At 47.1% G+C, this 20,087-nt stretch overlaps 1 protein-coding gene across 1 annotated transcript; it reads left to right on the top strand.

Moving 5' to 3' along the window:
• The first annotated feature begins 200 nt into the window (after nucleotides 1-200).
• Nucleotides 201-3,657, top strand: LOC124707340. The gene is made up of 3 exons (XM_047238996.1): nucleotides 201-833; nucleotides 1,902-2,089; nucleotides 2,687-3,657. Exons 1-3 carry the CDS (start codon nucleotides 224-226, stop codon nucleotides 3,179-3,181), a joined length of 1,293 nt encoding a protein of 430 aa, XP_047094952.1. The 5' UTR covers nucleotides 201-223; the 3' UTR covers nucleotides 3,182-3,657.
• The last annotated feature ends 16,430 nt before the right edge of the window (nucleotides 3,658-20,087 follow it).

Genomic DNA, 20,087 nt, shown 5'->3' with positions numbered 1-20,087 from the left:
TGCACGATAAGATGAAGACATCAATTCATCCGAAAATATCAAGCTTACTACGGAGTAATGCTGAATATTCCATTATCGTACAGACGTGATCTCCACCGTCTCTTTTTGATCGGACCGCTCCAAAAGCACTACCCCAGCTAATTCCCCACTCAGAATCTACCACTCCCAGAGCTCCGCATCGATCCTTCTTTCCCCAATCTTCCAGCGCTCCAGCACCGCACCAATGTCGTGGCTCACGCGCTCCATCGCCGCCACGCTCTCCTCGCCGCGCGGCGAGCCCGATCCCGACGCCTACTCCGACTCCGAGGCCTCCTCCGCCGACAGGGCGGCCGCGGAGGGGTCCTCGCCGTCGCCGCGCGACCCCGAGGAGGAGGAGGAGCCCGAGCAGCCCAACACCCCGAGCCGCGGCGTCAAGGACGACATCTCCGAGCTCACCGAGACCCTCACGCGCCGCCTCTGGGGCGTGGCGTCCTTCCTCGCCCCGCCTCCGCCGCCACCGGAGCCCTCGTCCCAGCGCGAGGAGGACGGCGGGGGCGGGGATGCGGAAGAGGAGGCCGACCCGCAGTCGCCGCGCATCGCCGGGATCCGGAGCGACCTGGCGGAGATCGGGGGCAGGGTGAGGAGCGGCATCTCCATGCTGCAGAGCAACCTGGCCGTGGCCGAGATCTCCAAGATCGCGTCCTCGCTCCTGCCCTTCGGCCAGGAGGAGGCCGACGAAGGGGAGCCCGTCGTCGGCGCCACCGAGGAGGTGCTGGTCTTCGTCAGGCACATCTCGACGCGGCCTGAGACGTGGCTTGATTTCCCTCTCTTCGTCAGCGAGCGTTATGCAGATGGTAAGGTTCGGTGCCTTAGTGAAATGCAGTGTATGGACCTTGTGGTCTTAATTTGAGCGCAGTTGGTTGGAGAAGTTAAGTGACTACAGTGGATAAATGTCTTTGACAGTTTATGATTTCGTAGGCTGTGTGCCAGTCTTGCTTCAACAGAATGATGCTAGCGATAATTAAGAAACTAAATGTTGGGAATCCCCTGCAAAGATCTCGAGCATGCACATCTTTGAGTTTACAGTTTCCTCTCTCTACTTGTGTAGTTCCATCTAATTAGTGAACTAGATCAAAAGCCACCACTCTGGAATCTGGAATGTAACTGTAGTTCCTCTGAAAGCTGCCTACACTGGCTATCTGTTTATCTGTGCTAAACTATATTTTGCTAGCTTAGCTTGTACAGCAGGTAGATATTAAATTCTTTTTAAATTTTGATCCTGACATTATTTCCATCTAGCGACATGCATTTTCTCATATCATGCTTTTTCATTCCCGTGTTATTGATCTGATTAACCAAATGAAGCTAATGTCTCAAGCATTATCACTTGTTTGAAATGAATGGAGTGTCACACTCCCCTGGATCATATAGCTTTGGACAACACTGCTTTATTTTTTGTATCTATGCGGAGGTTGCAGATGATACTGTATCGTTATTGATAGGAAATAGTGAACATTTAATACTCCCTCCGTCCTATGAAACTTGTCTCAACTTTATTAAAATTTAGATGTATCTAGATGCTAAATAGTGTCTACGTACATCCAAATTTAGACAAAGTTGAGACAAGTTTTATGGGATGGAGGGAGTAGAATTTATGACAAGGAGCGGTGCATAGCTTCTTTAAAAAGCATAACTTGTAGGTACATGGGTAATTGGTTGCTCCATTTCAGCTCAACATGATCTTTAACTAACAGTTTGTTCTGGAATAAACCGCATATCTTCTGTATGCCTTTTTGTCTTTAAAAGTTTTCCTGGTACTTTGTGGAGCTGTACGTGTCTCTTTCAAATAAAATCATGGTAATATATGTAAATGTTCCCACTGGTTCCGTCATTTACCTTACATAGTTTCTCTTAATCATTAGATTTTGAACTATCGGATGCTCAGTACGTCCATGCATTATCCATGGAGCATCTCGTGCCAAGCCTATCAGAATTGAAGGTTCAGATTTGCTCAACTGATATGAGTGAAGCATGTTTCTGGAAGATCTATTTTGTGCTTCTGTACTCAAAGCTCAACAAACAAGATGCTGAACTTCTATCAACACCACAGGTAGGATCCTGGATCATCCACAGTATTTTTTGGACAGTATCTTTGGTCTATCATGGCTTTTGTGCTATGTAAGTTATAATGGATTAACTTAAGCAAGTAATGGGTAATATAGCAATTCCAGGCCATACCTAGCACCACAGGCTGGTTGTAGTCACGAGGTTTATTATCTCAAGAAATGTGTGGTCGGTCCCTTCGCATGTGACACATTATTTTATATGCCATATTTAGTACATATGAATAAGGAATCGGATCCTCATCCTGATACTAGTGATCACTGGTAAGGTTTCGCCCTTAAACAAAAGTTGATATTTACCTTTAGCAGTATCCGATTGCAACTAGAATGGATACAATTTACTTCAAATTATTTTGTTTGAAGTAATATGTTATCAAGACAAATAAATCCGGAGGAATGGGAAAATGCTTTAAGTTGTGACATCATAGGATTGAGAACCGGCTGCACGTTTAATACTGTTCTTCAAACTTGGCCAGCTGGTTATAATTTTCAATGCTAACACAGCCTAACTCTATTCTCATGTCTCACTTCTTGGGTATTATTTTAATCTAATTCCACCTTATTTGTTTTCCTTCTCCATGCAGATCCTAGAAGCAAGGGAGGAGTTGCTGCAAAGTTTACAGGCTAAGAATAAGCGAGGATCTGAAAGTACTGGGGAACCATCAGAGAATGCGAACGCATTCTCTCCCCCTACTAAGGAGAAGGTGATACAGCCTTCAAGCATTCAAGATAAAGAGGCCATATCGGAGGTTCGGTCCTTCGAAGAAGCCACTTCCGACATCACACCAGAAATCGTGGCTGAGAAGTTCCCAGTTTCAACCACTGAGGTGGAAATCGTTGACAAGTCAGTGATCGAAGAAGAGTTGTCTGTGAAAGACAAAAGCAAGACTTCATCAGTTGAGTCCAGACCTCGCGCCGACGAGGATGAAGTGGACGAATGGCCAGATGATGACACAGACGAGGAGCCTGAGGCCCCTGGGACAGCAAGCAACAGGCCGTCGCTGGGGCAGGAGGAGGATGTGTCATTCAGCGATCTGGAAGACGACGAGGATGATGACAATAAAAGGGTGGGCAAGTAGCTAAGCTACCGCAAGGGTCCAGTTCGTGCCTGGCACAATCATCCCAGCCTCCAACAGTTCCACAAGCACACGAGCGCATGCTGCCTTCACTCAAGGGACTACAGATATGCAGTGATGGATGGGTCATGGGTTGAAGTAATGAGTCCCAAAGCTGGCTGGCCCTGTGATGGCCTGAATTAGGACAGTAATGATAAGCCTCTGAAGCTCGTGTTAGTGTTGATGGTGAGCAGTACGCCTGTATCATTGCATTGGCCTGTTTCTGTACATAGAGCCCTCTGGGCGGGGCTGGCTGCTGTATAAACCAACCTGGCAACCAATCACTCTGTCGATCTGAGTTTTCGTGCTCGCTGTTCGTTTCTTGCAACAGGCGTGCATGCGCTGAATAATGCTCGCTGTGTAGCAAGACCTTTGGTTTGGGCTCCCCGTAATTAGATCTGAATACAAATCTTTGCTTGGGTATCATTGTCCAAGATATAGTAAACCTGAACTTACAAATTTTACTACAAATTTCTACTTGCATGCTACTCCCTCAAAGGGCGAGACGACGAGACGGGCTACTACAACTGCCTAAGGGCCTGTTCGGTTTGAGCGGATTTAACATGAATCGGAAGGGATTAATAGGGAATTGACCTCCGCCATTCCACGTTAATACCTACCAACTAGGGTGTAACCGAACGAGCCCTAACCTGGTGCGTCGCGGGAACGTGTGCGGGAGAACTCTGAAGAACATGAGAGAAGGGTTCTTATCTGCCAATCGAAGCTTGATTGATCGCCTACTCGACCGCGACGGAGAGCGTCTCTCTTCCCGTCAGGATTGGAGCCATGCCTTGGTGCGCACCTAGAAGCTGGCCTCTGCTTTGATGATGGCTTGCAAGTTTAGTAAAGAGCCCTTTATTCTTAGCCGTTGTGTTCCTCTCATGAACTTTTTAATGTCAAACATACCTACACTGCTCATAGTGGTTGTAACATAGCTAGTAACATCACACATCTCAATGCATTTTGGTGACATAGCATGCTAATAAATGAAAAAAGAGAGTGATGTAGTAACTAGCTATGTTACCATAACATCACACACCTCAAGGCAAGATGAGTCTACAACATAATAAATGATACAATGCATAACATCACATATAAGTTACTACCCACTATGAAGATAGTAATCTAGACTAGTAATATGACATATATGTTACTAGTCTAAGTTATTTCCCACTATGATCAGCCTGCTAGGTAACCATTTGGTGTGGAGACAATGGGCATTAACTTCTCAAAAAAAGGAAAACTAGGAAATTCATCATTCAAGGAAAGCTCTCATGGCACGACCTAGCCGGGACAGAAAAGCAAAGGAAATTCATCAGTTATTCAATAGTCTCGTTGCCTCTAACGTGACTGAGGAGAAACAAGCTCAGAGATATTTATCGTTTGATTAGTTAAAGCTGTCATAGGTTCTGACCTACCCGAGTAGGAAAGCTCGTAGCAAAAGAATTCTTAGCTTTTGAACGCACGGCGAACTAGTGACTTCATGTCACGACCTACCACCCAGTCTTTTATAAGGAGCGAGCCTTCGGCAAATGAATAGCTTCCTCGTCTTATTTCTATGCATTGGAATTATTCAATCATATTTCGTGCAGGAGTATTATATTTTGGTCTCTACATGGTACAATTTGGGTTTTATAGATTTAGGCATAAGAGGCACCAGGAAAGACTAATGGATTACCAAAATAACAACATGCACTCCCTGTCGCCGTTGGCTATCGTGTCTCTTCATGCTACTTTGTCATATCCATCATTTTCGATGCAGTTCTTCACTTGGTTGACATTTGTGCTTTGCTAGTCCTGTCTTGATGTTGACCGCGCTCTCCTTGCATATCAAGAACTGCGCTAGCAGGTTTACTGATCTTTGGTTAGGTTCGGGTCCTAGAACGTGATCAAATTGTAGCGCCTCCTGCTTAATGAAGTTCCTTTTTACTCGCAAAAAAGAGGATCTGATGCAATGGGAGTTGGAGGAGGTTAGTCAACGTAAGCTGATACAAGAAGAGAAGGGCTGGCCTGGCTGCTGATGGTAGAGAAGGGTCGACATGCGTAGATGACTTCCAAACGGTACCAGCAGGTGAAGGTTCTGCTATGCATCTTGATATTTAATCACATGTCAGCTCGACTCTGGTGCACCAAGCCCGGCTCTCAACAAGATATAGCACTCATTCCGTGCCACGAAAGTTAAAATGAATTTCATGAAATGGAAAAGGTACATCACTTTGTGACGATAATAGACGAGTGGAAGAGATTGGGGTTTAAGCCGCCATCCTTTATGGTTGTCAAGGTTTAAGAGCGAGATGCGAGGCGGTCTAGATAGCCGCCCACGTGCGTCGCGTGAACCAGAACCCCGCAGGGCGCCGGTTCGTAGTGCGTGAACATCCAGACGGGCGAAACAGAAGAACTCGGTTGACTCCGGCCAAATGAAAAGGAAACGCTCAAGACATGTCAATGATAGCATGTACCCATGCGAGCAATGATCGATGGTGGCGCGTCGCTGCCGTCATGCCGGTCATGGGAAGGTGTACCTTGTCCCCGCGCCCATGGCCATTTTCCGTCGCATCATTTGTTATTGGGTAAATAAAAATGGCTCGAAAACATGGACTCTACTTTGTTATGCTAGAAAATATGCACGGATTGCTATACTATTCCATGGTGAAGGTTTCCGTAGTTTTCGCCGTGGAAACATAATTTTGACTACCAATTTATGCACTATACTGGAACCCATTTATGAAACTCAAATGAAAATACCTCCGTAGCTAGATTCACGCATATGAATCTGAAGCATCTAATTAAACATGACAAGCATGTTGGTGTCAAATCTGAATCGTTCTATGGTTACAATTATAACTTCACAAGAACCGAAGGAATATGGAGTACTTCACTTTCTAGTACTGATCAGAGAGTAAAATCGCGTGTTCAACAAATAGGACATACAACACATGCGACAGGTGCACAGTTGGATGTTATTTTTCTCCTCAGCTCTGCTTTAGTGGATGCCGGAGACACTCAACATTGAAACCGAGAGCTCGGTCAGAGTATCCCTTCACGCCGGTTAGAAACATCAAATACAACATGTTCTTCATTTTTTTTACATGGTAATGGTTATTAGTTTCTGATACTAGATCGCCAATCGGAAGAAAAACAAGGAGAACGAACATGCCACATCAGGCAACAGTCCAAGAAATTTAAGTACAAAGATGTCATTTGATGTATATAGTATAATGTTTTTTCGCGAAAAAGAAGACAGCCTAGCTAGATCATGTAAATTTTTGGCCGAGTTTTTTTTTTGATAAAGAGAATATATTCATACCGCGAAGATACTAATTGCACCTAGCTTTTTGCAACAAAGCAATATTGTAATAACAGTATGGATGTGCACAACTAAAAAATAAGAAGAAGCTAAAAAAGAGAAGTTCCGTTGCAACTAGTCCTTGTAGGAGCAGCACAAGCACCATCGTCGCTCGATCATAGATCTTAGATTTTCATTCTGAAGAAAGTCCATACTCTCAAAACAATGTCTTCAAAAAGGTCATTGCGAGACATAGCCAATTAATGTCAGACCTTGGATTTTCACCCTAAAAAGTAAGACGTTGAACTTCACATGTGTTGTCGCCCCCACTTGATACCGCTACCACGAATCCTGAAACATAAAGTAAGTTCCTTATCGCCGCGAAGACTCGAACCGCTATTATTAATCCTCAGATCTCGACTTCCATGCCATTCCCCGCTTCTGCCTTCACCGTGGAATGAAATAATATGTTCTATGATGGTAACAGGTAGCAGAGCTTCCCGCATCTTGCCGGGACGATGAACACTCGAACTATGGACACAATGTCAAACTTGCTCACTACCGAGTGAAATTGGTTTTACTTAGCTCGCTTTTTTCTCAGCGAGACAGGTCGATAAACATTTTGTCTTATTTCTTATGGACTTTGTACTCTATTTTTTTGGGTAGTTGACCATCTTTTCTGTCGATATCAACATTAAAAAAACTAGGAAAACTATTATTAATATAAATATCCCATAGCTTGACCTAGTCGGGGTCCGATAAGCGCAAAATTCATCATTTATCTAATGTTCTAATTAGAAATTTTAGTACAAGATAACATATGATATATAGTATGATACTGTTTTCTCATATATAAAGGAGATATCCTAAATAAATAAAAGAACATATCCTAAATAAAACAAACTTATGACTGAATATCTTGCCGGGCAATGAACATGTGACATTTGGCAGCAGTTAAAATAATTTTCGCACACATGACATATCCTATATAGTATACTAATGTTTCACATATATAAGCAAACATCCTAAATAAAATAAGTTTATGACTGAATATCTTGCCGGGACGATGAATAGTCTAACTAACAAGCTAGACAGACATTGTCGATTTGAGTAGGAACATGCTCACAAGTCACAACTGAGCGAAATTGGTTTTATACTTAGCTCGTTTTTTTCCCAATATGAATGCACACTAACGGGTGCCTCTAATCTTTCATGAACCTTTTATATATGTTTAAACAGTGTGTTGGTTAGTTGATCATCTCGGCGTCGAGACCACACTCAGAAAATGGGAGGGCATGTCAATGTTGGCGGCGGCGATTGTGACGTACGGTGTCGTGTGCTGGGCCAATTGTTGGGCTGGGCCGAATACTACTCGTTTAACTTTTTTTTTTCATTATCTACCTATTGCTGGGCTACCGGACGTAATCTAAATCGGCTAATCGTGACCGTTGATGAAATCATACCTCTCCCCTTCCTAGCAGTGGTAAAAGGTACAATAAAAAAAGCCTAATTTTTTTATTTATTGAAAAAAATAAGATCCACGACCTACCCAATGCAAGTATCTACCCCGTAACTAAATAGTAATTCTTAGCTATTGAACACAGGGTGAACCAATGAAAGCATAGCGCTACCTTACTACCACCGTTGTCTTCTATAAGCAGAGAGCCTTTCCTAAGCCATGGATGAATAGCTTATTCCTCATCTTCCTTCTATGCATTGGATTTATTAAGCATATTTTGTGTGTATTATTTCTCCATCTCTATACACGCTTGGCACTTGCGTTTAATTGGTGTAGGCATGAGAGGCACCAGGAAAGACTGATGGATAACTAGAACTAGAACATGCGCTCAGAGTGTCATGTAGCCATCATGCATCCTCCTCCTACTTTGCAACATCTGCTTTTTTCCCCGCGGATCGCCCGTTGGTAGAACTTCGTGTTCATTGAAGTCTGTTTGTCATCTACACCAGGCTCTCGTGCAAGATGAAGAACTGGGCCTGCCGACTGGTTGTTACTTGGCTGAGATGAAATGAGCATCGGAGGAGGTTCAGATGACTTCCAAATGGTAGCAATGGGTGACGAATTAGCGATGCATCTTGTAATCCTGAAACGCATCATGTCAGCATAATGTGGTAAGGACATTGGAGCCTTTAGACTTTCGTGCTAGCTAGAGTGCGGTGCTGAAGATGATAGGCCCATCCATGCATGGTCACCTGGTAGCAGATGTCAAAGCGCTGTTGTGAGATCTTGATGACCACGAAGTGCACCACATTAGGCGTGTGGCAAGTGTAGTCCCCACAAATTGGCTGGGCCTCCCTTCCTGGGATTGCCTGAATCAGGACACTAATGATAAGCCTCTGATGCTCGTGTTACTGCTGATGGTGAGTAGTACGCCTGTATCATTGCATTGGCCTGTTTCTGTACGTAGAGCCCGCTGTGCGGGGCTGGCTGCTGTATAAACCAACCTGGCAACCAATCACTCTGTCGATCCGAGGTTATCGTTCAAGAGGCGCACGCATATACTGAATAATGCTCACAATTTGGCAAGCCTTTTCGTTTGGGATCCTCGTGATTAAGATCCCAAAAAAAATCTATACCTGGGTATCGTGATCCATGATGTAGTAATCCTGAACTTAGAAGTTGAGCAAATCTCTATTTGCAAGGTAACACAGAATCAGCAAATGGAGAAAAAATAATAATGCTATGCATTGTAGGTTGCTGAAACAAACATGAACACAAAAGCAAGTCGTCTATATATTTTCAGATAAAATGTTATGGGTATGCACCGAACGCAAAGCCCTGCGCGCCCAGGTGATCACGGCGTAACATCCATCCCGCGGCATTCAGAGCAAGAGAGGTGGTCTAGCTAGATCCCAGCGTCGCGTGAACCAGAACGCCGCACGCCGCCGTTTTGCAGTGCTCGAATTGCCAGCAATCGCGGCAGGGGAAGCTGACAGGAACCACGTTGCGCTCGCGCACGGCCCGACGCCGCACGCGAGCCCGAATGACGCCGGCCAAACGAAGACGGCACGCTTCAAACGTCAGGGACGCGCACGGACCGGCATGGCGTGCACCCGTGCTGTGCGCCGGCTAGCCCACGCTCCGAGGGCGAGACGGGCCAGTGCAACTGTGTAACCGGCCGTGTGGGAGTGATGATCGATGGTGGCGCGTCCCTGTCGTCGCCGGAACATGTGCCGAAGATCTCTGACGAACAGCAGAGGGGTTTTTATCCGGCAATCAAAGCGTGGTTGATTATTATGTCCTAATCATATACTGGGACTGTCAGGATTGGAGCCATCAGCCATGTGCCTTGACCATTTCTCCGTGCACCAAAACCTGGCTTCTACTTTGCTATCCTAGAAAATATGTGCGCACTACTAATTCTCCATGAAGGTCCTCGTCGAGGAACGATAATTTTGACTGACGATCTATACACTATACTCACAAACGCTCAAAACCATGAAATTACTTCCGCATATGAACCGAAGCATCTAATCAGACATGATAACCAAGTTGGTGGTCGATGTATTGCAACTGAGTTGGCCTATGTTCAGAATGATAACTTCCCAAGAACCGAGGAAATATGGGGTACTTCTGTATTTTCTAGTACTACTAATCAGTGAGCTTAATCGTGTGTGCAACAAATAAAACCTACAACACATGTTACAGCTGCACAGTTGATTGTAATTTTTCTCCCCGGCTCTGCTTTAGCGGATGCTGGAGACTGGCACTGCAGAAACTGAAAGTTGAGTCTGAGTATCCCTTTAGGCATGCCAAAGACATAAAATAAAACTTGCATGTTGCTTCATTTTTCACATTTTTTTTCATTTTTTGCATAGGATTTTTTTAAAATGGGGATATGACCCCGGCTTCCGCATTATGATGATGCACACGGCCATAGTTTTGCATAGGAACTGATTATTAGTTTCTGATACTAAGGGCGAGTGGAGGGCGTCTTCTTGGGCAGCATCCACTAAGTGGAATCTCCTCACTCTCCTCCTTCAGTTTTTCCGTCTTCATGTATTCCTTTCCCTCAAGAGCGAATGGACGCCATCGACAAGAGCGGAAACCACATAGTTAGGTGACATCATGCACAACGGAGTTCTTCGTTCCTGGTGGTGTTAACTGAGTGGCTCCTTTCGTAACTGAAGCTGGATTAACAAGTTCTTGGCCCCTCTTATTCTTTGTCTTCATTTCCTTGGAATGGGTCTCCCTTCTCTAGGGCTTCCTCTCCCAGGAGCACGAGCGGAGGATGCTTGTTAGGACAACTATCAATGTCTTGGACCTCCTTGTTCTCTTTTAATTGTCCTCGCTAGCTCCTTTAGGGCTTCCTTCCCCTAAGGGATCCTTGGTGGCACACTTCTATGGTGTTCGAGTAGGTTTGAACTGATGGTGAAAATGTTTTGGGTCACTTTGTAATCCCCTTTTGTGTGTCTTTGATCTCCTTTTGTGAATCCCCTTGTACGCTTTTCCATGTAAAAGCTAAACCTACTGATTCCTCTTTTTGGAAGGGGCTTATGAGTGTAAAAGATGAGTTTTTTCGGAGAGGTTCATTCGTCCTTGGTGATGGGCAGAATATACGGTTCTGGGAGGATTCATGGTTAGGATGCGAACCTCTTGCGGCCCGATATCTCTCTCTCTCTTCAATATTGCACAAAAAAAATAGGGTGTGTCTATGTCTAAGTTGACTGAGATTTTCTTAAGTCTCAGTCACCTCAGAAAAGTGCAACTGCAGTTTAAATAAAAGTGCAACTCGGTTTAGTTGCACATTTCTGTCAGAAAAGTGCAATTGCACTTTTTTAACAGAAAAGTGCAACTCAAGCACTTTTTTGTAATTGACTTAGACTTAAGAAAATCTCAGTTGACTGAGACATAGCAAAACCGAAAAAATATGACTGTTGCGGAGGTCTTAAATAATGTACCGCTGAATATTAGTTTCAGTAGGGTACTCTCTCAAGATAAATGGACATCTTGGGTTCAACTAGTTGAGCGTGTAATGGGGGTTCAACTATCTAACTAGCCGGATAGGTTCACTTCGCATCTAACGTCTTCTGCTCATTGAAATCCTTTATTTAGACCTCATGAATGATCATACTATATTTCTTAGGAAATATATATGGCGTTTGAAGGTACCACTTAAGATTAGAATATTTAGGTGGTTCTTAAATAAGAATGTTTTGCTCACAAAAGATAATTTGCCCAAAAGAAACTGTACACGATCTAAAAAATGTGTGTTCTGTGATTCTGAGAAAATGGTTGAACATTTATTCATTAGATGCCCCTTTGCTAAATTGATTTGGAGAGTGGTCCATTTTAAGTTTCATATATCTCCTCCGGCTAATATCAAAAATATGTTTGGAAATTGGCTAAATGGAATAGACAAGAAAACAAAGTCTCGAATTCACGTAGGAGTTTGTGCTTTGCTTTGGGCAATATGAAATTGTCGCAATGATGTGATTTTTAACAGAGCGGAAGGTGCTTTCTTTTTGCAGGTTATCCACAGAGCTACTTATTGGATCCACATGTGGTCTTATCCCCTTCCTGAGGATCAGCGGGACCTATGGAGTCTGGATGCACTCGGTTGATGGCGGTCGTACGGGCTATCCTCAGCCAGGGTGGTTGCCAGCGTACTAATAGGAATATGCATAGGAATTTCTTGTATTCTTTTTTCCGATCACTAGTGGAAAATAGGCTATCTGTGGCGCACATAAAATTTTGTGGCGCATATCTAGGTCGCCACAGTTGCCACGCGACTAGTATTCGAATTCTGTGGCGCATATGTACATGCGCCACAGAATTTTTGAAACTTCTGTGGCGCACTAGGAGTGAGAGGAGAAGTGGAGGAGGAGATTGGCGCCGGTGAAATTCATTTTTTTTGCCAAAACTTCTATGGCGCATGTCCACTTGGTGCGCCACAGATTCTTTTTTTCAATTTTTTTATTTTACAGGAAAAAAACTTTAACTGGCCGTAACTTTTTACTCCTTTTGAATTTGGCGATTCTAAAAATTGTCCAACCGGGCAAGCCCAGGTGAATTCGGATGTAGAATTTTCGTGGGAACATTTTGATATATTGTGCGTTTTTTTTCGAGTTCGTATGCAACCAGAAATTCAGTTTGATGATTTTTCCATGCAATTTTGCAAAAAAGTCAAAATTTATGTTTGTTAATTTTCAGTGGTGCTAGATGACATAATATATGGGCATCTCGAAGGATTTTATTTTTTGAAATTTCTATCTATTTCTTTCTTATTTTAAAGTGCTAAAAAAGGCGATCCACGGGGTGTGTGCGTAGTCGCGTGGGGAGAAAAAAGCCTTCAGAATTCTGTGGCGCATATGCCTAGTGCGCCACAGAAATATGAACTTCTGTGACGCATGTGGCAGATGCGCCACAGAATTTTGACTTTCTGTGGCGCATGTGGCAGATGCGCCACAGAATTTCCTTCACCCATGTGCAGTGCTGGACCCCGCGTGAGCCCCATGTAGATTCTGTGGCGCATCCGTCCACATGCGCCACAGAAAGTCAAAATTCTGTAGCGCACCACTCCTATATGCGCCACAGAAAGTCGAAATTTCTGTGGCGCATATTTTTGGTGCGCCACAAAAATAATTTTTGTGGAGCACATTTTTTACGTGTGCCACATATGTCATTTCTACCTATAATGGTTTTTCTACTAGTGGATGGCTAATTCATGTAGCAATGTTATGCGATCCGTGAACTTGTAATAACTATAAGCATTTGAGACTTTTTAATAAAAGGTTGTGTGCATCGCTCTGATGCAGGCTGGGGTGCTAATCCCCCATTTAAGAAAAAAGTAAATCCTCTTGTATTTCTCTTATCTATAATACCTATAAAGTTTATCTCCACTAAAATGCATCTAATGTTTGCAAGATGATTATACTTAGCCTCTCCTGAGGGACCTCTCCCGACCTCCCGAGTCGCCTCCTCCCGGCGGCTCTAGAGGATCCCTCCTTCCCCAACCCTTATAGCCCCACCTCTCCTCCCTCTCATAGCCGCCATTACTGCCGGTGCTGGCGGTGTCGTTGCCTAATCGACGGTACCTCGGAGGAGGGATCCTCACGAGGGGGAGAAGAAGTAGGGGCCATAGGGCGGAGTGCACACGGGACGGTGGTACGCGATTTACCCAGCTTCGGAACACCTGCACGATGATAGGGCCTACTGCTGCTTGACTGGAATTATCTGGGCGCTTTCGCGATGTTACAATGAGTTGTGGTTGTGCCTCTAGGGCTCCCAGGATCCGGCTTATAAAGGCGCACGGATCTAGGGTTTACACGGAGAGTCCTACCCGGACACAGGTTTCCTAACTACGGTACAATGTCTTGCCGTGTACGTCAAGGATCCGCCTCCCTCTATACGTCGTCCCGGATCCGGGTTCCTACTGGGCCTTCATGGATCCGGGTTCCTCCAAAGGTCAGTCGGATCCGGCTCCTGGGCCGGACATCTTCCGTCAGGATCAACAACAACTGGGCCGCCCGATGGGCCACATGCCTCATCACCATCTGTGGGCCACCCGGGCTTGCCGGATCTAGGCACTGTCGATGGTACACCCATGAAGTATACCCATAACAGTAGCCCCCAGAGTTCTCCGAGTTTCGCCTGCTATTTCCGCCTCGCTAGTCCATCGTGGTCTCCGACAATATCAGTAACGCGGAGAAACTTGAAGAACTCCAACTTCACATTTTCTTCTTTTCCCAACTTTTTAGTCGGAAAAAGCTCCCATTCTGCGGGACTTCATCCATCGACGATTCGAAATACGTTTCCGGGTTACCCCCGCTTGCGAATGAGAGCCAACTTATCTTCACGCAATTACCCGGAATCTTAAAAGACTCAAACGGTTCCGCCAATTCTGGCGCCATTTTCGCGCGATTTGCGCGGTAACTTATCCTTAGCCATTTTTACCGTTTAGGGTTTTGGACACGTGTCACGCATCCAACGGCGCGACGCTTGCGTTCCGACCACAGGATGCGGAGCACGAATCTCGTCCCCCCGGCCTATAAATATCCACCGTCAACCCTAACTTCTCATTCACCCCCCTTTCTCACCTCTCTACGCAGCGCCGCTTGCGAGCTTCTCCTCCGCCGTGCCGGAACTCACCGGAAAACTCGCCGGAGCATCACCGGAGCGATTTCACCACCGTGGTGTTCATCGTGTTCTTAACTCCGGCGAGCCACCGTACGAAAACCTCGTCGCCGGCGACTCCGACCACCGCGGAATCCATTGCGGTAAGTTCTCCGAGCTTCGATCCTTCGCCGTAGCTGGTAGGGATGATCTTTAGGACGAAGACGCGGATCCGACTAAATTTTACTTTTCCGCGATCTTTTCTGTCTTCAGATGTCTTCCGCGACTCCGCCTCCCACCACTGAGCCGATCATGGCAACGCCCATCTCCTCTGCTCCGCCTCCCTTCGTCCCAGTCCAGCTGGATCCCACTAAGGATTCTGGCAAAGACACCGAGGGCACCTCAGCTATCCCGGAGAAAACCTCCGAGGCGGAACAAGCGGAGAAGAAGGCGGAAGAGATCGTTGCCAAGAAATCCAAAGCCTGCCAGCGGGATTCGGAATCCAAAGGGAAATGGTGGCCCTGCACCACCACAGAGACTGAGCTGAAGAACTTGGAGGGGGAAGGCTTCCCGCAACCCGAAGCTGGAGGACAGTGCCGAATGTCTTAGCTCCAGCCCCCCAAGACAACGAGATGGTGCTGACGAAAGCACTAGTGGAGCGGGGCTTCTCATTTCCGCCTTCGGACTTCTTCCTAGAGATCCTGAAGGTTTATGGGCTCCAGCCCCATAACATCTCCCCGAATAGCGTGCTTGCGATCAGCAATCATGTCACCCTCCGCGAGGGCCATCTCCGGGTAACTCCCGAGCTCTCCCTGTTCCAATATTACTTTACTGTCAAGAAGGAGAGGATCCGGCAATCCACCGAACTAGCAACATGCGGATCCATCACCTTCATGATCCGCCCGGGCCGCGTCTACCCTCACACCGACCGCCACGAATCCGCACGGTATTGGTCTGGGGGCTTCTTCTACTTGAAGGACGTCTCCGACCCGGCGAGCACAAGAAAATTGCCGCCGTTCAAGAACTGCCCCGCCACCGAGCTTCCGGCATGGTCATACTGCCCCCACCTCTCCGAGTCGCCCCAGCTCACACGCGCCGTCAGGCGGATCTGCAAGCTAACGGAGGAGGGGCTGACAGGGAAGGACTTGACCCTTTCCTGGTTCACCAAGCGGATCCAGCCGCTCCAACACAGGGACCACCTGATGTTCCGAGTACACGGGCGCGACGACCCAATGCGCGCCACAAAAGACAATCTTTCCGCCGATGCCATCGACAAGAGGATCCGGGTCCTCATCAAGATTCCGCGTGAACTTCACGTTCACGTGTGCAACAAAGACATTCACATGAATGGTTCCGGAACCGCGGTACGTCGTCTTGACTTTAGTCCATTGTTTTTCTTCGCATTCAAAACTTTTTGTCTAAGTGTTTAACTCTATGCATTAGCTCGAGGCGCTTGAAGAAAGTGAACTCGGAACTCTCCTCCGGGTTCCTTCCACCGGCAACACGGATCCGGAAGCTGCATCAGAGGCGGAAGTCACGAGGCTCCGCGCCCTGCTAAGAGGAAGAAGCCTGCTCCTTCCAGCCCCGCCGCTAAGCGCGCCCGTGAAGTGCTTAGCACTGCGGCTACCCGGAAAGCGGAGGCGGAAAAGAAGCGCCTCAAACTGATTAACACCAGCAACAAGGGGCAGCCCGCCATCCAGCACTTCTTCAAGCCTTCCGGGTAAGTGTCTGTTTCCGAGATCCAAGTTCTGGTTTCACAAGCAAACCCTTACTTAGTTGTTATAATTTTTGTTTTTACTGAAGCTCCGGAAGCCAGCCCCCCAAGGCTCCAAGGGTCTTGAAGAAGAAGGTCAAGCCGTCTCCGGCTTCAATTCCTGTTACTCCTGAGGTGGAGGTTCCGCCCAAGGCTTCGTCCGCCTCCAAGCCGGATCCCAAGGATGTCATCAACCTTGATGACCTTCCGGAAGATCCCGCTGACCACGGTGATTCCGCTAAGGGTGCCTCCTCGTCTGCTCCTTCGCAAGATCAACTAGGCGCCACTTTCGCGGAGCCCACAAAGGAAGAATATGAGCAGAAGGTAAAGCTCATTCAAGCCTCCAACGCGATTCGGGTCGACCCTCGACCGACTCAGTCTCTACAAAAGCTTACCCTCGCACAGCGCCACGCGGAAGTTTCCGCCATGCTGAACAAAGTTTGGGGAAGCCAGACGAGGAGATGCGAGAGCTCGCCGACCTGGAGGACGGTCTGAAAGTGTTTTTTGCCAAGCACAAGGAAGTGCGGCAGGTAATACTAGCCCCCAAGCATTGGGTCAGACATTTCCGTGTAACATGTGCTAGCCGATGCTTTCTCAAGATGTACCTTAGGCGGAAATTTAAAATTTCATACCTCCAAGACTTTGAATTCCTCGCCACCCCCCAAGATTTTAAATATCCGGCTAACTCCTTTCTGCTTCTCAGACCACGCGGAAATTGCACGAAGATCTACGAGTTCATGTGCTGGAGCAGATCACGGAGATCGAAGGGCTGCGTCAGAACGCGGAAAACAGCCAAAAGGCTATCCAGCTTCTTGAGACCCGCCTTCATGGTACGAGATCCGGGTTTTGATTTCTTGTGCTGATATAACTGTTCAGGATGCGTAATATGTGCAACTTTCCGCCTACAGAAGAGACCGCCAAGCACTCCAAATTCGATGAGCTATCCGCCAAGGTTAAGGTGCTCGAAGCGGAGAACGAGTCCCTCAAGACCTTCATCAAAGAATCCTCCGACAAGGAGAATGAGGCGAGGAAGGAGCTCTCCGAGAAGCATGCCCGCAACCTGGCGGATCTGAATGATAAACTCAAGAAGAGCCAGAGTCGTGTGACTTCCTTGGTGTCCAAAAACAAAGTTCTGGAAACGGAGGCGGAGGCCATCGACAAACTTATCTTCCGTAAGCGTTTTTCCGTGTTGTTGCTCCGACTACCCTCATATGCTTTTCTGTCCGTAACGGAACTGGACTCCCTTCCTCCACAGCGAGCCTTGGCTTCGAGTGGTCACATGAGTCGAATCTGAAGAGGACGGAGGCATATGAAGAAGTGCGGACTTCCATTGGCGCGTTATTTGAAGCCTGTCGCGGAATCGCCAAGACTCTGTCTTTGAAGAAGGCTAAAACTTCCGTGATCGACACGATGACCCAGCTAATGGAACAAGTGCCGGACTTCATTAAGGATTGGCAGAAATCTTCCGCGCGCGGAGTCGCCTCCCTGGTCTTAGCCACCTGCAAGGCTCACTTCCCCGCACTCAACTTTGCGGATGTTGCGCGCGGAGCTCCAAAGGGTTCCGACATGGGCGCCATCCTCTCGGAAACCCAAGGATACGAGCAGTTGTTTGTCAGGCGAGTGAATCACTCGTTCTGGTATAGCAAACATGCCCTGCCCAAGGGATTTTCCGATGCAGAGGAGGAGGAAGGCGAGCCGGAGTATTACGGGGAGGGCTCCGGGTCAAGCATCGAGCGTTCCGAAGAAGGCTCTGGTGATGACTCCGAGGCCGGCTCCGGCGACAGCGACGGCGACGGCTCCGCCTACCAGGAATCTGAAGAAGAGTACTCCGAGTAGAGTTCCTGTTTGAACAGTGAAACAAAGTTGCATCATTTTGGCCCCAGAGTGGGTTTGTAATAAGACTTTAAATTCTTAAGTAGCTAGGGACGAAACAACTATGCATGGGGCGGAAACACTTATCCTGCTATCCTTTAATATTTATGTGCATGTTTCGTTTTGTGTCGGAAAGCAAGTGCTGACTTCGTTGTTTTCCGGCTTGCCCGCTTGACCTTCCGCGAGCCGGATGACCTTAGCCGGAAACACTCGCCAGCGGCGACGAAGACCAATGACAATCCGTCAATAACCGCGGAAACAAGCCCCCAAGCATAGGTGCCGGAAATCGCTACTAGGAATCCACGAGTTCGCAACAGATAACAATTTAATCAGAAAACTTAAGCTTACGTCCTAAAGGACGATTTTTGAAAATCACAACTTTTATACACGCCTAGGCGGAAATATCCAGCTCTGCGGTTTTAGTCGGAAAACATACATGATCTAAAAATGAACAAGTAAAGGAGGTAAAAGACTCAAAGAGTGAACCATAAGCTTTATTTCATTGATCATGTATAACTATTACAGAGTTTGTAACTCGGAAAAAATACGCTAAGTGTAGAAAGGACGTAGCTGTGCGATGTTCCGGGGGCGATCCGTCTCGTCGTAGATGTCATCCGGATCCTCACACTTGCGTTTCCGGTGCCAATTAGCAGGTGCTGTCCTTCGGCTCTCGGAAATCAACAAGGTAGTACGATCCGTTATGAAGCCCTTTGCTAACGACGAAGGGTCCTTCCCATGGAGACTGCAGCTTATGGTCTTTCACTGCCGAAGGCGGAGGACCGAGTCTCCCGTCATGAAAGAGCGATTCCGAACTCGACGACCGTGATAACGTCGGAGCTTCGCTGGTAGATGGCGGAGCGCCGGTCGGCTAAATTCCGAGCTTCCTCGATCAGGTCCACGGATAGCTGTCCGGCCTTGTCGACTTGTTTCTTCATTGAAGGCGGAAACTCGCGGCGAATCGTGGATGATGTCGGAGGGAAGCACGGCTTCGGATCCGTATACCAGGAAAAATGGGGTAAACCCCGTTGACTCGTTAGGGGTAGTTCGCAAACTCCACAAGACGAGCGTCCAACTCGTCGGCCCAAGCTCCAGCTGCTCGTCGCAGCGGTTCTTCAAGGCGTGGCTTAATTCCTGATAATATTAGGCCGTTAGCCCTTTCAACTTGACCATTGGATTGTGGGTGAGCCACAGATGCAAGGTCCAGTCGAATCCCTATTGTCTCACAATAATCCTTCAATTCTCCCTGTGCGAAGTTTGTGCCATTATCTGTGATTATGCTGTGTGGGATGCCGAATCTCATCACGAGGCTGCGAGACAAATTTTAGTGCCGTAGCACCGTCGGCTTTTCTCACCGGCTTTGCCTCGATCCATTTGCTCGAACTTGTCAACGGCGACCAAGAGGTATTCAAAACCGCCGGGAGATGATCTTTTTAACTTACCAACCATATCGAGCCCCCGGACCGCAAACGGCCGGGTGATAGGTATGGTCTTCAGCTCTTGGGCTGGAGCGTTTGGTTGAGTAGCATAGTACTCGACAACCTCGGCAGGTCTTGACTATCTTGTCAGCATCTTCTTTAGCTGTGAGCCAGTAAAAGCCTAGCCGAAAAGCTTTTGCAACGAGTGATCTGGGAGCGGCATGATGCCCGCAATCCCCTGCATGGATCTCTCTGAGGATTTCAATGCCATCTTGGTTAGAGACGCATTTGAGAAATACCCCTGTTGCGCTTCGGTTGTAAAGCTGTCCATCAACAATTGTGTAGGATCTTGCTCGTCTGATGATCTGTCGCGCGAGGACCTCGTCCTTTGGCAACTTCTGATCGATGAGGTAGTCCAGGAAAGGCTGCGTCCAAGCCGGAATGATAGCCATCACTTCTTTAGCCGGAGA

The sequence above is a fragment of the Lolium rigidum genome, chromosome 4, assembly GCF_022539505.1.
Source record: "Lolium rigidum isolate FL_2022 chromosome 4, APGP_CSIRO_Lrig_0.1, whole genome shotgun sequence".
Taxonomy (NCBI): domain Eukaryota; kingdom Viridiplantae; phylum Streptophyta; class Magnoliopsida; order Poales; family Poaceae; genus Lolium; species Lolium rigidum.
Note: the sequence above shows the minus strand (reverse complement) of the source record. Positions and strands in the feature narration are given on the sequence as shown.

What these genes read in the sequence shown, in the direction of transcription:
- LOC124707340 (XM_047238996.1), top strand. Translation starts at nt 224, where the DNA reads ATGTCGTGGCTCACGCGCTCCATCGCCGCCACGCTCTCCTCGCCGCGC. An exon ending in CAGCGAGCGTTATGCAGATG is followed by an intron (nt 834 to 1,901) that starts GTAAGGTTCGGT and finishes CTTAATCATTAG; the next exon opens with ATTTTGAACTATCGGATGCT. An exon ending in AACTTCTATCAACACCACAG is followed by an intron (nt 2,090 to 2,686) that starts GTAGGATCCTGG and finishes TTCTCCATGCAG; the next exon opens with ATCCTAGAAGCAAGGGAGGA.